Below are 12021 nucleotides of genomic sequence, written 5' to 3'. Positions count from 1 at the left end.
ATGGGAGATTATAGAGGGCTTCAAAAACAAAGACAGTAATCTCCAAAAAAAGGTTTTGTGGCATTGTCAAATTTGAATTGTTTTGGGAAGGAAACTGAGATGTTTGGAGAGGAACTATTCGAAACAATAATCCGCAGTTGTTCAACACGTAATAAATAAAAACTGTTGCTGTGGTTTACACGTTTATATAAATGTAGGTTGGTGGAGATTGCTATCTTTGCTTCTATACCCCTTAGTTCGACCAAAACAGGTAGGCATTTTAGGTAAGAATTTGTATACAATTAACAGAGAACATTTTTGTTAAGGCGGGTGCTCAGTTTCGACCTCCCGGCCCGCGGCCGTCCCCCCCGCCCACGCAGGGCCCCCCGCGCCCCTTTCTGCCGGGAGGACCCCTCAGCCAGCCGCCGCGCGCCCAGCCGCCCCGACCCTCGGGCCCTAACTCCATCGCGCCGCAGCAGTTCCCGCGTCCCCCCTTACAGCAGCAGCCGCAGAGCCTGCAGAACTTCCCCGGTCAACAGTCTGCTCCTCAGGGTTATCCGCAGGCACCCTTCCCAGGGCCGCCACAACCAGGGCAGCTTGGACCCCGCGGTCCGCCAAGACCTCAAGGCCCTCCACAGCAACAGCAACAGCCGCAATCCCAACAACACCAAGCTCTAGAGAAGCAGAACTCCTTCCAGCAACCGCGCTCTCCTGCTCCGCCTCTAGGCCAAATCTCCAGACAGGGATCTCTCGCCTCGCTTGGCCCATCCGCAGAATCCGCAGCTCAGCGTCGCCCAATGGATCCAGACAACATACCCCCCGCGGTCAAGAACAGGAGCTTCAGCATCGCTGGCCCTCCCGGAGCCTTCCCTGGAGGACCGCTGCACGATGAAGAAAGAAGACGCTCCATCAGCGCTTTGGGAGGACAACCAGAAGGCCCACTTGCCAGAGGACCGGGCCTCGCCTTCATCAAGGAAGGGGTTTCATCTTTCGATAAAAAAGAATCACCATTGAATGTCGGTCTTACCAAACTCTCCAAGGAAGATGTTTCTAAGACATCCAGGGAAAGTCTAAAATCGGATTCACCCGATATCAAATTGGATAGGCCAGAATCCCGATTGTCTGCTTCTAAAATGACAGAATCCATCATGGGGTCACTAGACGGTGATGAGAGGAAGAATGGTTCCCCGAAACCATCTCCATCACCGAATGAAGATCTAGTGTCCCAGATAAATCGAGAAAACAGCATTTCACCTGCTCAGAATGGAACTTCGAACAAATCTCCTTCTCCGAATCTGATTCATGAAAATGGGTTTAAGCCTGCTACGCCAGGCCCCTTGGATCGCTCTCCTTCTCTCACGAGAACGGACTCTTCTCCGGAGCAGAAACTCACTCCATCGAAGATAGATTCTCCGAACAGACCTTCTTCTGTCGCTTCAAACATGTCAAAGACTCCCGAACCTGAATCCAAGCCAATTTCCACTCCTGATATAAATGCCAGACCTCCTTCAGTGCAATCCAACAAATCGGAGGCTCGTGTTGACACTCCTGAACCCAAATCCACTACAGAACCTAAACAAGCATCCCCCGAACCCAAACCTTCCCCCGAACCAAAAGCTCCAGTTGTCGAGAAGCGCAACGACACTCCCGACTCCCAGGCTGGAAGGCCAGCCTCCAGGGTTGGAGTGAAGCCAACTGATTTTGCTTCTCCCATCAAAGCAGGAACTGAGGAAAAGAAGGCTGTCATCCGAAAGCCAATGTCAGCACCAAAGACAAGAAGAGGTATAAATATTTTCAGTAGCACACTTCTAGAGTTGTACCTGGTGTATTTCAAATGTGACGATTTTCCTTGTATAATTGAGTAATGGTAATTAATATATAAGCAGTTTAACGGAGATAGCTTCTACATTCGGATGTATTTTAACACATATATTTTCTTTTACAGAAGGAGACAATGACAGTGGCGTTGATGAATCCACACAAGGAAATGTAAGTTGACAATTTTTTAACTCTCGTTTGAGAAAAAACATCTCCGTTAGTAAAGAGAGGTAGGTAACTATAATTAAATCCATAACACCTCGAGCAAGTTTGGGAGATATATCCGCAGACAACGAACAGCTGGAGAGTCTTTTTGGGAGATATATGTCCCAGCTTGACACGGCCTCATAAAATTTATGCTCCTTTTGTATTACGGCGAGAAATATGATTTAAAAAGTGTTTGAAAGAGAGAATACCGCGCTTTCAGATTCTATTAAAAAATTACAGTAAACGCTTCCTAAAAATTAAAAATAATTTTGTAAATAACATTTTGCATTTGAAAAATATTTGTCAAGATTTGATATTTTTTAAATTAACCTCTCAGGCTAAATTGTTCGCTTTTGGAAATAGATCGTATTGTCTCGCAGAAATCGTTGCATCTCCCTTAGTGTCATGATGATATATCTAAACTGTGTTAGAAGACTTTGTGTAACATTTTCTCACAGAAGAATTAAAATGTACACCTATATGAAACCAAAAGTAACGACTACAATTTGAAAAAAAAAATTATGAAACTTTGCGAATTTTTTATTAATTGTTTTTATTGTTATTTGAAACGACAAAAAGTAATGTGACAAAAACGTTTTTAATTAGTCTTTTAAAATGTGAGTGTTTTATTTTTTTTTCATTAACAGTAATTTTGGTTACAAAAAACGTAACATGAGCCTTTTAAAAAAATATATGTTTGGATTAAAATTACAAAATTTATATGTTTTTAGTAATAAAATTTTAAAGCGTATTTCATCACCTTTCAAAAACAAATTTTATATTTCAGAAATATTCCGAAATATTCAAATTATTTGGATTTTATTGCACAACGAAAATAGTCAAAACTTCTGACAGAATAAGCCAGAGGCCTAAAAGGTAAAATGAAAAAAGGGAAGTGACGATAGCTTTTAAAATACCTTTGTCTAATTAAACGTGTTCGAAATATCGTTTCGTTCAGTTTCATTCAAAGTAGTAATTACAGTTTACATGATAAAAAAACATCAGTAAGCAACTTTAAAAACTTTATCTTTGTTCGCATTCAACATTTTAATATTTTAAATCAATTTGTAATATAAAATCTGAAAGAGTCTTTCATCTGCTTTCAAGAACAATTAATAATAATTTTATTTTGAAACACGACCAAAAACAGCGCATTTATCTGAAATCGAATGTAATGTGAAAATATTTTCCGCGCAATCTGCATTCCGATAGTTTTCATATGAGACGTTCCTACATCGCAAAATGTAATTAATTAACACGTCATGCGAATTAATTTCATGTCGGAACTTCTTTTTTAATAGTCGAAAATGGTAATTTCAGAGTTTAGAAGTGGTGTGCTTTTTCTCTTTCTTCTCCTTCATCGATTGCCAACGTTTCGGAGAGCTCCATGGTATCCATCATCATGCGAAATGAAAGCACCCTACATGTATAAATCTTTCATTAATTCTCGTCACAAAAGACCAAGAACAAGAACAGAAAACCAGCCGTATTGATACAGAAAAAATATCGATTCTTCATTAAATAACATTTCTTCAAACGTTCCAGGAGCATGTCAACGGCTCTCCCAACTCCCCTGGCAAGAAGAGCCCGAGCAAGATCCCTGGGCTGAAGGGGCCCGCTCACGCGGCACCCCACACGGCTCCCCACAGCGGGGGCCCCGGGGGGCGCAGCGTCGTTCGCAGCCCCAATAAGAGCGCTACTGCTCACACTCCCAATACGCCCGACAGTACGACCAGCAACACTTCTATTGAGAAGAAGAGTAAGTTACTTTATAGATTTATTATCTGTACCCAACTGAAGTTTTTTTCATGGTGAGCCTCCATAATGAAGGAGTTTTGGAAGGCCTAAGATGATGAGGATAACTTTGCACATGCAAACTCGGACCGACTCACAAGATCCTCATTACAACATATATACATTCCACAAACCTAAAACTTAACCCACTTTTAGACAAAGAAATATACAATATATCTCAACAAAATTGTGTAATATCCTCTTGCAAAAAAAAACCTTTTAAAAATAACCGAGTTCAAAATAAGTATTAAGATATGGATTATGGACACGGGAAGGAAGACTATAGACAACCTAACAAAGATTAACGCTTACGTTATGTTCTTTTTTCAACACACTGCTTTATAATTTTTCTATTGCAATATTTTAACATGCTTACAAAAAAAACATGACCTAATTTATAATTCATACAACAAAACCAAATACAATGTGACCTTAGAATGGGGTACCCCAGAAAGGTCACATTCTTTTTGCCTTTTTTAAAAATTATAATAATAATAAAATGAAGTTGTGGCAAACACCTAAGGAAGGAGAGACAGTAGTAAATATTGACTTAAATGAAGCGTTCCCTAAATGCGACCAAGACTCTACAAGGGTTGTGGCACTGGTTTTTGACCACCAAAATTACGAAAATAAGAAATAAATAGTTGGCTGATTCTCCTACTCAAAATTGAGAATCTTACTATCCAATTATTGTAGGTGCCTTTATACATTACTTCAAAAATTATATTTTCAGTGTTCCTGTTCATCTGTTGAAGGTTTCTTTAAAGAGTTTCAAATAAATATTATTCCAAATTAGATTGGTTTGCATGCTTTTGTATTGCAATTAATTGGAAAACCACCCGTACATATCAAAACATGTTCGACTAATGGTGTATTATCTGTTTAAAGAATTGGCAATGAATAACGTTCAAGTTGGCGCGGCACCTTCGCCCAACATCCGCGCTGTCAAGTCCAAGATCGGGTCCCTGGAGAACGCCACGCACAAGCCCGGCGGCGGCAAGGTCAAGATCGAGAACCGCAAGCTGGACTTCAACAATGCCACCCCCAGGATAGCGGCCAAGAACGAGACCTACCAGCCTGGCGGGGGGGACAAGAAGGTAATCCATTTGCAATTTTATTTCATTAAACGCTAACCCTATCTAATGTAGGTAGGTACAATATCGTATAATAACTATAATAGGTACTTATTGTATAGAATGAGTAGTTGGGCTACCACGGCAATGTCGGAGGCCGAATCCACATTTTCTTAAATCACGGACTCGTAAAAGGTATTCACCTAAAATTGAATTAGACACTTTTTTTATGTTTCCACTTACGCGGTCAAATTTTTCACATATCACTGAACATTGAAGAAAAAAATCTCGTGAGCGCTTACTTGAATTCTATCCTACATCGTGTTTCGAATACGATTATTGTGAAATAGTATCCGAAAGCTTTCAAAATCGAATTATTTGACTTCCAAGTATTGGTTTCCGATATCCATTTTTGTAATACTTAAAGGAATAATAAGATCCAATGTCCTAAATTTGGCGAGATGAAAACACTTGTTTGAAAATGATAATCAGAAAAAGTTTTTCCAGGAATATACAATTAGTGTTTATGTTTTCTTTAAACGGAGAGAAGGAAGCCTTTCATTAGCAACGGGATTGTGTAAACAGTATCTTTGATTAAATAATTTCCTTTGGTAATTAAAGCTTTGGCACATAAAGCATTATATTTACCGACCTGTGATTAATTACTCTTAATTAATATTATATTTCTGAGACATGTATTTTCGAAACACTTTATTTTTTCTAACTCATTATTTAATGTCTTGTAAACATTTTCATTACCTGTATTCGTATTCATTTTAGGTGGAGTCGGGATAACAGACTTACCTAGAGAACACAGAAGTTAACCACTGCGTCAAAACATAATATATACTAAAACAAACTATTTAAACAATTCCAGATTACCCAGAAGAAACTCCAGTGGAATGCCAAGTCCAAGATCGGTTCCCTGGAGAACGCCACACACAAGCCCGGCGGTGGAGACAAGAAGATCGAGTCCATTAAGCTGGACTTCAAGGACAAGGCCAAACCAAAGGTTGCTTCCACTGTCAACATCACTCACAAACCAGGAGGTGGTGACGTTAAGGTATATTTCAGCTCTGTACAACTAACCTAACCTAACCTAAACGGACATCGAAGTCAGGTTACTCGAATAAAACAGACACAATAAGGTGAGACGTAAAAGATGTTAGAACTTTTAGAAAGTCGTAAAATATTTAAGAAAAATTCTATATTCTAACAATTGAGCACAACTTTGCATTGGATACGGTGTACTTATTTTATTGTTGGATACTTATTTAGGCATTAGAACCGTCTCGACATTACACTGCCTTTATTGTTTGGTAAATAGTATACAAGGCTTACACCATTTTATATTTTAGGTGTGTATGTATACTGATACACTTTCACTAGGTGTTCACTACAGTGCTCGGATTCTAAAACTTCACTAACCAAAATAATTATATACCTCATCCTACAATTTTTATTATTCTTACAGTCGGCAATCTCCGGGGGTTAAAAACAATAAATTTACTGAAACTTATTATTGAACTCTCCACATTACATAATATCTACCTACCAGATTCGATTTATGTTAATTTGTAATTCTTAACAAGAACGATTTCCTCTGGATGAATTCGAGCACTGATTCACTAATAAACAAAATATAAATAGATACTTTAGTGTATATAAATGATCTTATTAATTTGGACAGCGATTTAATAGATACTGATCGGATATCAAAGACGTTGCTTTCTCATTACTAGACTATAGCGCTTATAGAAATTGAGGTCACTAATAAAAAAGTATACATACAGTACAAGTGACGCTACGATTTTGGTTTAGTATGAAAAGCCGAAGATAATTTCGTAGGAATTTTCAACCGTATTTTTTTGTTTGTTTTACGAATAATTTACTAAGACTCTCTTTACAGTTGTATTTTTATTTCAGTTGTAGTGGTTTTATTTTCGTTTTATTTTTATTCTTTTTTATTTCCAATTCAGTGTTCAAACACAAAGGACGGGAAAAAAGAAGTGAGTAATTTGGTAATTTTTGAGGTTTCACCGAGTATCAATATTGTCCTTTGTTTTCCAAAAAACGTGTAAAAAAGAGAGGTTTTGAACAAACTACATGCATTTTTGCAAAGCACCAATTTTCAATGAATATTCAACTTGTGAATTACAGCTTTTGTGTCGCAGTAGTAACTATAAATAGCTTGACATATTATTTGGCACCTGTAATTAAATCACTTAATGTTTATTTCACCGAGTAGTTGAGTTTGTGTTCCGTGGAAGAAATGTGTTGTTGCTTCTTCTAGTTTGTAAGGTGGCCACTGCGGAGATGGCGAAAGTCTGCTAATCCTTGTCCCTTGCTCTTGCAAGCCACGTGGCAGGTTAGTGCCGGTGTTGCTCAACAAACCAATATTCCGGCATGAACAAACTACACTCAACTAGATTTACGTTCTGTGTATCCATCATTCTGCGGTGCTCCACAAGTCTTTAATAATATGCATGGTTATTTTTATATTAATTCCGAAGTTAATACCTACGTTTCTTCTGTGAATTATACATAGCAATCGATCTGTTAATAACATATTGCGAATCCGACAAACCGTTCTCATTTGTACAGATTCAAGCAGGTTAATGAGATTGAAAAATATGCTAGAACCCCCAGTTTTAAATAATTCCGTTTTACTGGGGCTTTGATGGATCCCCGATACTTAACTGGTTTAAAACACTGACTCAAAACATTTAGGGAGTCTTTATTGGAGAGGATGTTTCCATCAAAGTGTACTACAGAATAGTTTATTTCATCTTTACTAAATCGTGGGGCACTGATTTGAAATTTTAAAGCATGACCCGGCACTAGCACACCATGATCGACGCTACAAGATTATGTAAATGTTAGAATATCATCAGACAACATCAAACTACACACATGCGTAAATCACGGAATGATTCCCTATCCTAAATTATCAAATGAAGAATCCAATGATATTGTATTCCACATACAGCAATGTGGCCCAGTGGTCATTTCACGAACATGCTCATATCTAGACCAGCAATTGACCTAGGACCTATGTAGAGCCAAGGTAGAGCATTGTCAGAAGACTGTTTTTTCTTCTATATTTAAAATACCAATTACTTTAGAAATAAGGGCGTCAGATTTAATTTAGTTGAATCTTGTACATGCGGATCTTTTCTCAGAATGGCTCATTGTTATCTAGGATATTGAGGTTCTTGGACCATCCGCTACGTCTTCACTCTTCACAGCAATGTGTGTGTTGAGGCATGAGGAATGACTGATTCACGGTCCGAACCAATTTCCTATAACTTCTTACGTATTGTCATGCAAAACAAGTTCACAAACTTTGGCGAATTGAGTTTTCATACTTTCCTTATTTTTTTAATATGCTTTTAAAATAATAAATAATTTATTTTTCTTATATGGACCTCACTAGATAACCTCAGCTCATTATTATACCTGTTCTGAGGTCTACATATTACAATATTGTTTTTCATTATGCTATGGTGATTTTAATCTCCAATATAAAAAATAAACAAAGAAAACCTAATACAAATAAACATGAATTAGTTAATTCTAAATTTGAAATATGAGATCGACAAATATGACGCTTAATAAATAGTTCCCAATGGTCGAGTGATTTAAGATACCTGTCCCGGTAAGATAAGAGATCCTGGGTTCGATTCCTAGTTGTGACCGTTATCTTTTTATTTTTCTGTATCTTGTTGTTTCACAGTGATATCTTCTTCTTCAATGACAATGACTACACTTTAAATTCGATGCTCTTTTCGGGACACTATGTCTTTTTTCGAGGGTTTTCTATAATGCTCAACCAAGGCTCTAACATAGATCAGGCTGTAACAGATTCACCAGAACTTTGTCCTTTGTCAATATGGTTGAAACATTTAACAGATTGAAAATCAAAAGTTGGATATAAAAGCACATAGCAAAGTGGGCTCGCTGGACAACATGAAGCACAAGCCGGGCGGAGGAGACGTGAAGATCTTCGACGACAAGGAGTACCTGAAGCAGATCGCCGCTGTGGCACCCGAGAGCGTTCACACGCCTATTAGCGAGGTACGTTGGAAGCATATTCTAAGTAACTAACAAACACAAAGAGAACATTATAATGTTGTCTGACTTTTGAAAAGAACATTATAATATCATTGTCGATTCTTGACTGCTTGACTTTTGAAGAACATTATAATGTTGCTTGACTTTTAAAAAGAGCTCTTTTCAATTATACAAGGTGTCCATTGTTTTTTTTTCCTATCAACATTGGATTTTCAAAAAAGTTACTCTTTTTACTCGCACTATCGTGTAGAATCTCCTCCTGAAGTTAGTGCACTTTATCCCCAGACACCTTGTATTATTGTTTGACTTTTAAAGAGAACATTACCATGTTGGACTATTGGAGAGAATCTTAGAATGTTGTTTGACTTTTGAAATTATGATGTTGTTTGACTTCTGAAGAGAACATTATAATGTTGTTGGACTTTTGGAGAGAATATTGTGCTTAGTTTGATTGTACCATCTTGCTTATGAACATAATATGGGTGCTGTTAGGGACCATTTTGTATAGAAAGGCCACAACCTACAATACAAGTAATTGTTAGAAGTACCTCATTCATGCTTTACATCTAAAACTGTTTCTCTATACGAAATTGGTTTCTGGCGGAACCTTGTTTATGTCATAACTTTGTGGTGATTCTTCACTCAAAGTACCTATTTAATGACCAATATCTATATTTTCATTGACAAAAAATCAAGTATAATCGGGTGCAAGTAACCTTTATTATTATTTTTAAGTGATAAACTAATAAGACAATGTTTCTTATGCATAGCACAAAGGATAACAAATTGTTATAAGCAATAATTAGTCGCCTGAAATATCTAACAAATTGAAAATATCTCCCAAGTAAAAATAAATGCCGCCGACAAATTTAGATAATAATAAAAATCTGTAGATATAATATGTCTCGATGCCATCTAGTGGAAAATTTAGCACTAACAAAGCCTTTCCTCCAAAAATAAAGTTGGTTGTTTACGAAGGAAAAGAATATAATTAGCAGTAATTGTTATTGAAGTACTAATACATTATTTGGCGCGTTTGAAATAAGGCGACGTAGCTCAGTGGTCCAAAGCACCTAACCGGACATCAGAAGGTGCGGGTTCAATTCCCGCCGGCGGTATTTATTTTTACTTTGGAGATATTTTCAATTTGTATGTATATTTCAGGTGACTACAATAATTTATTAACCTTTATTGTTAAGATTATTATGGCAGGGTTCTAACATATATGTGTTATAAAATTGATAAATTATAAATTGATAATTGATAATTTGATGGTAAAACAATTGAATCCAAAAAACTTCTATCGGTAATTTTAAATCAAAGTAATTCATACTTTCATACAGTACCTAGAGATGTACAATAATGTACATTCATATAACTTTCATGCAAGAAGAGCAATTTGATTTTAACGGATGCTAGATGTTAGAACCCTGTTATAGATAGGTTACCAGAGATTGTAGGGTTCGATTCCCAATCTATTCATCCAAAATCAAACATAATTGTCATTAGGCACCACTAATTTTCTATTATTTTAATTCAGCAAAAATATCTATTTTCTTTATTTTATTAGAGAGAAATGAGATCAAGAAAGAAAACTATACCATAATACAATGGAGTAATTGCTTGTGGAATCTAATTGGGGATATGGATTATTTTTAAGCCAACAACAAACTGAAACTTTATATTTTTCCAGCAAGAATATCTTTACACATATTACTAATCACCATCCCGAGATAAAATGGCCATCTCATACCTTCATTTTATCTTGAAACATTCAGGTAAACAATGCAAAACTAGTAGTGTGAACCGGGCCCTAACAGAGAATGGTTTTGGAGAGGTGATGAGTTGTGTAATAACAGAGTCAGCATGCGGCGTGTTACATTGTGTTTTAACTTTCCCCAGAGTCCCGTGCCATCTTCAGACCATCCTCCGGTTTCCGATGAAAACCTCAATCGGGAGAGTTAAGTGGGGAGTGGCGGAGAGAAGCAACCTAACCTAACATTTACCACTAACAGTCATTCATTTTATGGATATTTAAGCACGGAACTATTAACTAACCCTACATATTGCATTGATAATGGACGATCCAACACAACCAGCCGCAGTGGAGAGTCCAACGACGCATGATTCTATTATTGGTTATGTATTTGTAGCATGAATATATTATATTTGAATAACCTGGTGGGGAAGTATTAGCAACATACATTTGAAAACATTGATGAATATTGAAAAGCAATGAGTGCCATTTTTACCTTTTGTAAAAAAATAACATTTAAATTCTACGACCAGAGACGAACTGCTGTAACTTGCTAACATGGTTTTTATGATTTAGTTTGTTATTTTTATTCACATATTCATAATTCGTAATAACATTGTCCTTTGATGTAAGCGTAAATTACGAAGTTAAACTTCATAAGTTAATAAAATCTTTTAATAATGTTTTGATTACACATTTTCATAAATGTTTATTTAATTTATTAAGAAAGAATAGGAATCATATTACCAATTAATATTTATGTATTTGCTTTTATATACTGTTATTATCAATTTAAGCATGCTGTCAAGTAAAATGAATCAAGAATCCAGTGGATTTTAACAAGTGACTGAAGACATCAAGGATCAGAGAATAATCTGAAAGTGATAAGTAAATAATTAATAGACTTTTAATTGTAAAATTTTATAATTTTTTCAATTAGTTTTAATCTTTATAAGATAGGGCAGCAACAACTGCAGGCTTGTAGCATTGCATTTATCCAATCCAATACCTACTATATAATATATATATATACATTGTAAGGTAATGTTGAAGACGCATAAGATGAAACTAAAAACATAAGCATAATATTACATTAGTAGTCGAGTTTTAGTTCAAGCGCACTTCTTCAATATTACCAAGAAAACAAATTTGTATTTTTAATCAAAATTCAAATAAAACCTTAATGATAATGTAAAATGAGTATAATCATGTAGCACTTTGTGTATATGTGAAAGATTGCTGTAATTTTGACATTAATCGAAATAAACATGTTTAAATATCGCACTTTGTATTTGTCCAATCACCTCAGTATGACATTGT

At 36.3% G+C, this 12021-nt stretch overlaps 1 protein-coding gene across 4 annotated transcripts; it reads left to right on the top strand.

The window, feature by feature from the left end:
• The first annotated feature begins 309 nt into the window (after positions 1–309).
• Positions 310–11982, top strand: tau (microtubule-associated protein tau). 4 transcript variants are annotated; one of them, XR_016303143.1, is made up of 8 exons: positions 645–1761; positions 1925–1968; positions 3550–3763; positions 4687–4895; positions 5749–5934; positions 8784–8948; positions 10639–10723; positions 11499–11982. XR_016303143.1 is itself a non-coding variant. In XM_089639442.1 (7 exons), the coding sequence occupies exons 1-7, from the start codon at positions 777–779 to the stop codon at positions 10908–10910; spliced, it is 1866 nt and encodes a 621-aa protein (XP_089495568.1). In that variant the 5' UTR covers positions 310–776; the 3' UTR covers positions 10911–11982. The 4 variants fall into 4 exon arrangements, 3 of the variants coding, with proteins under 3 accessions (XP_089495568.1, XP_089495565.1, XP_089495566.1); XM_089639442.1 differs by lacking the exon at positions 10639–10723 and having other exon boundaries at positions 310–1761; positions 10848–11982; XM_089639439.1 differs by lacking the exon at positions 10639–10723 and having other exon boundaries at positions 4711–4895; positions 10848–11982.
• The last annotated feature ends 39 nt before the right edge of the window (positions 11983–12021 follow it).

The sequence above is a fragment of the Hesperophylax consimilis genome, chromosome 14, assembly GCF_061612785.1.
Source record: "Hesperophylax consimilis isolate HC1 chromosome 14, BYU_Hcon_1.0, whole genome shotgun sequence".
In the NCBI taxonomy this organism is placed as follows: domain Eukaryota; kingdom Metazoa; phylum Arthropoda; class Insecta; order Trichoptera; family Limnephilidae; genus Hesperophylax; species Hesperophylax consimilis.
Note: the sequence above shows the minus strand (reverse complement) of the source record. Positions and strands in the feature narration are given on the sequence as shown.

What these genes read in the sequence shown, in the direction of transcription:
- tau (XM_089639442.1), top strand. Translation starts at nt 777, where the DNA reads ATGGATCCAGACAACATACCCCCCGCGGTCAAGAACAGGAGCTTCAGC. An exon ending in AGCACCAAAGACAAGAAGAG is followed by an intron (nt 1,762 to 1,924) that starts GTATAAATATTT and finishes TTTCTTTTACAG; the next exon opens with AAGGAGACAATGACAGTGGC. An exon ending in CTGGCGGGGGGGACAAGAAG is followed by an intron (nt 4,896 to 5,748) that starts GTAATCCATTTG and finishes AAACAATTCCAG; the next exon opens with ATTACCCAGAAGAAACTCCA.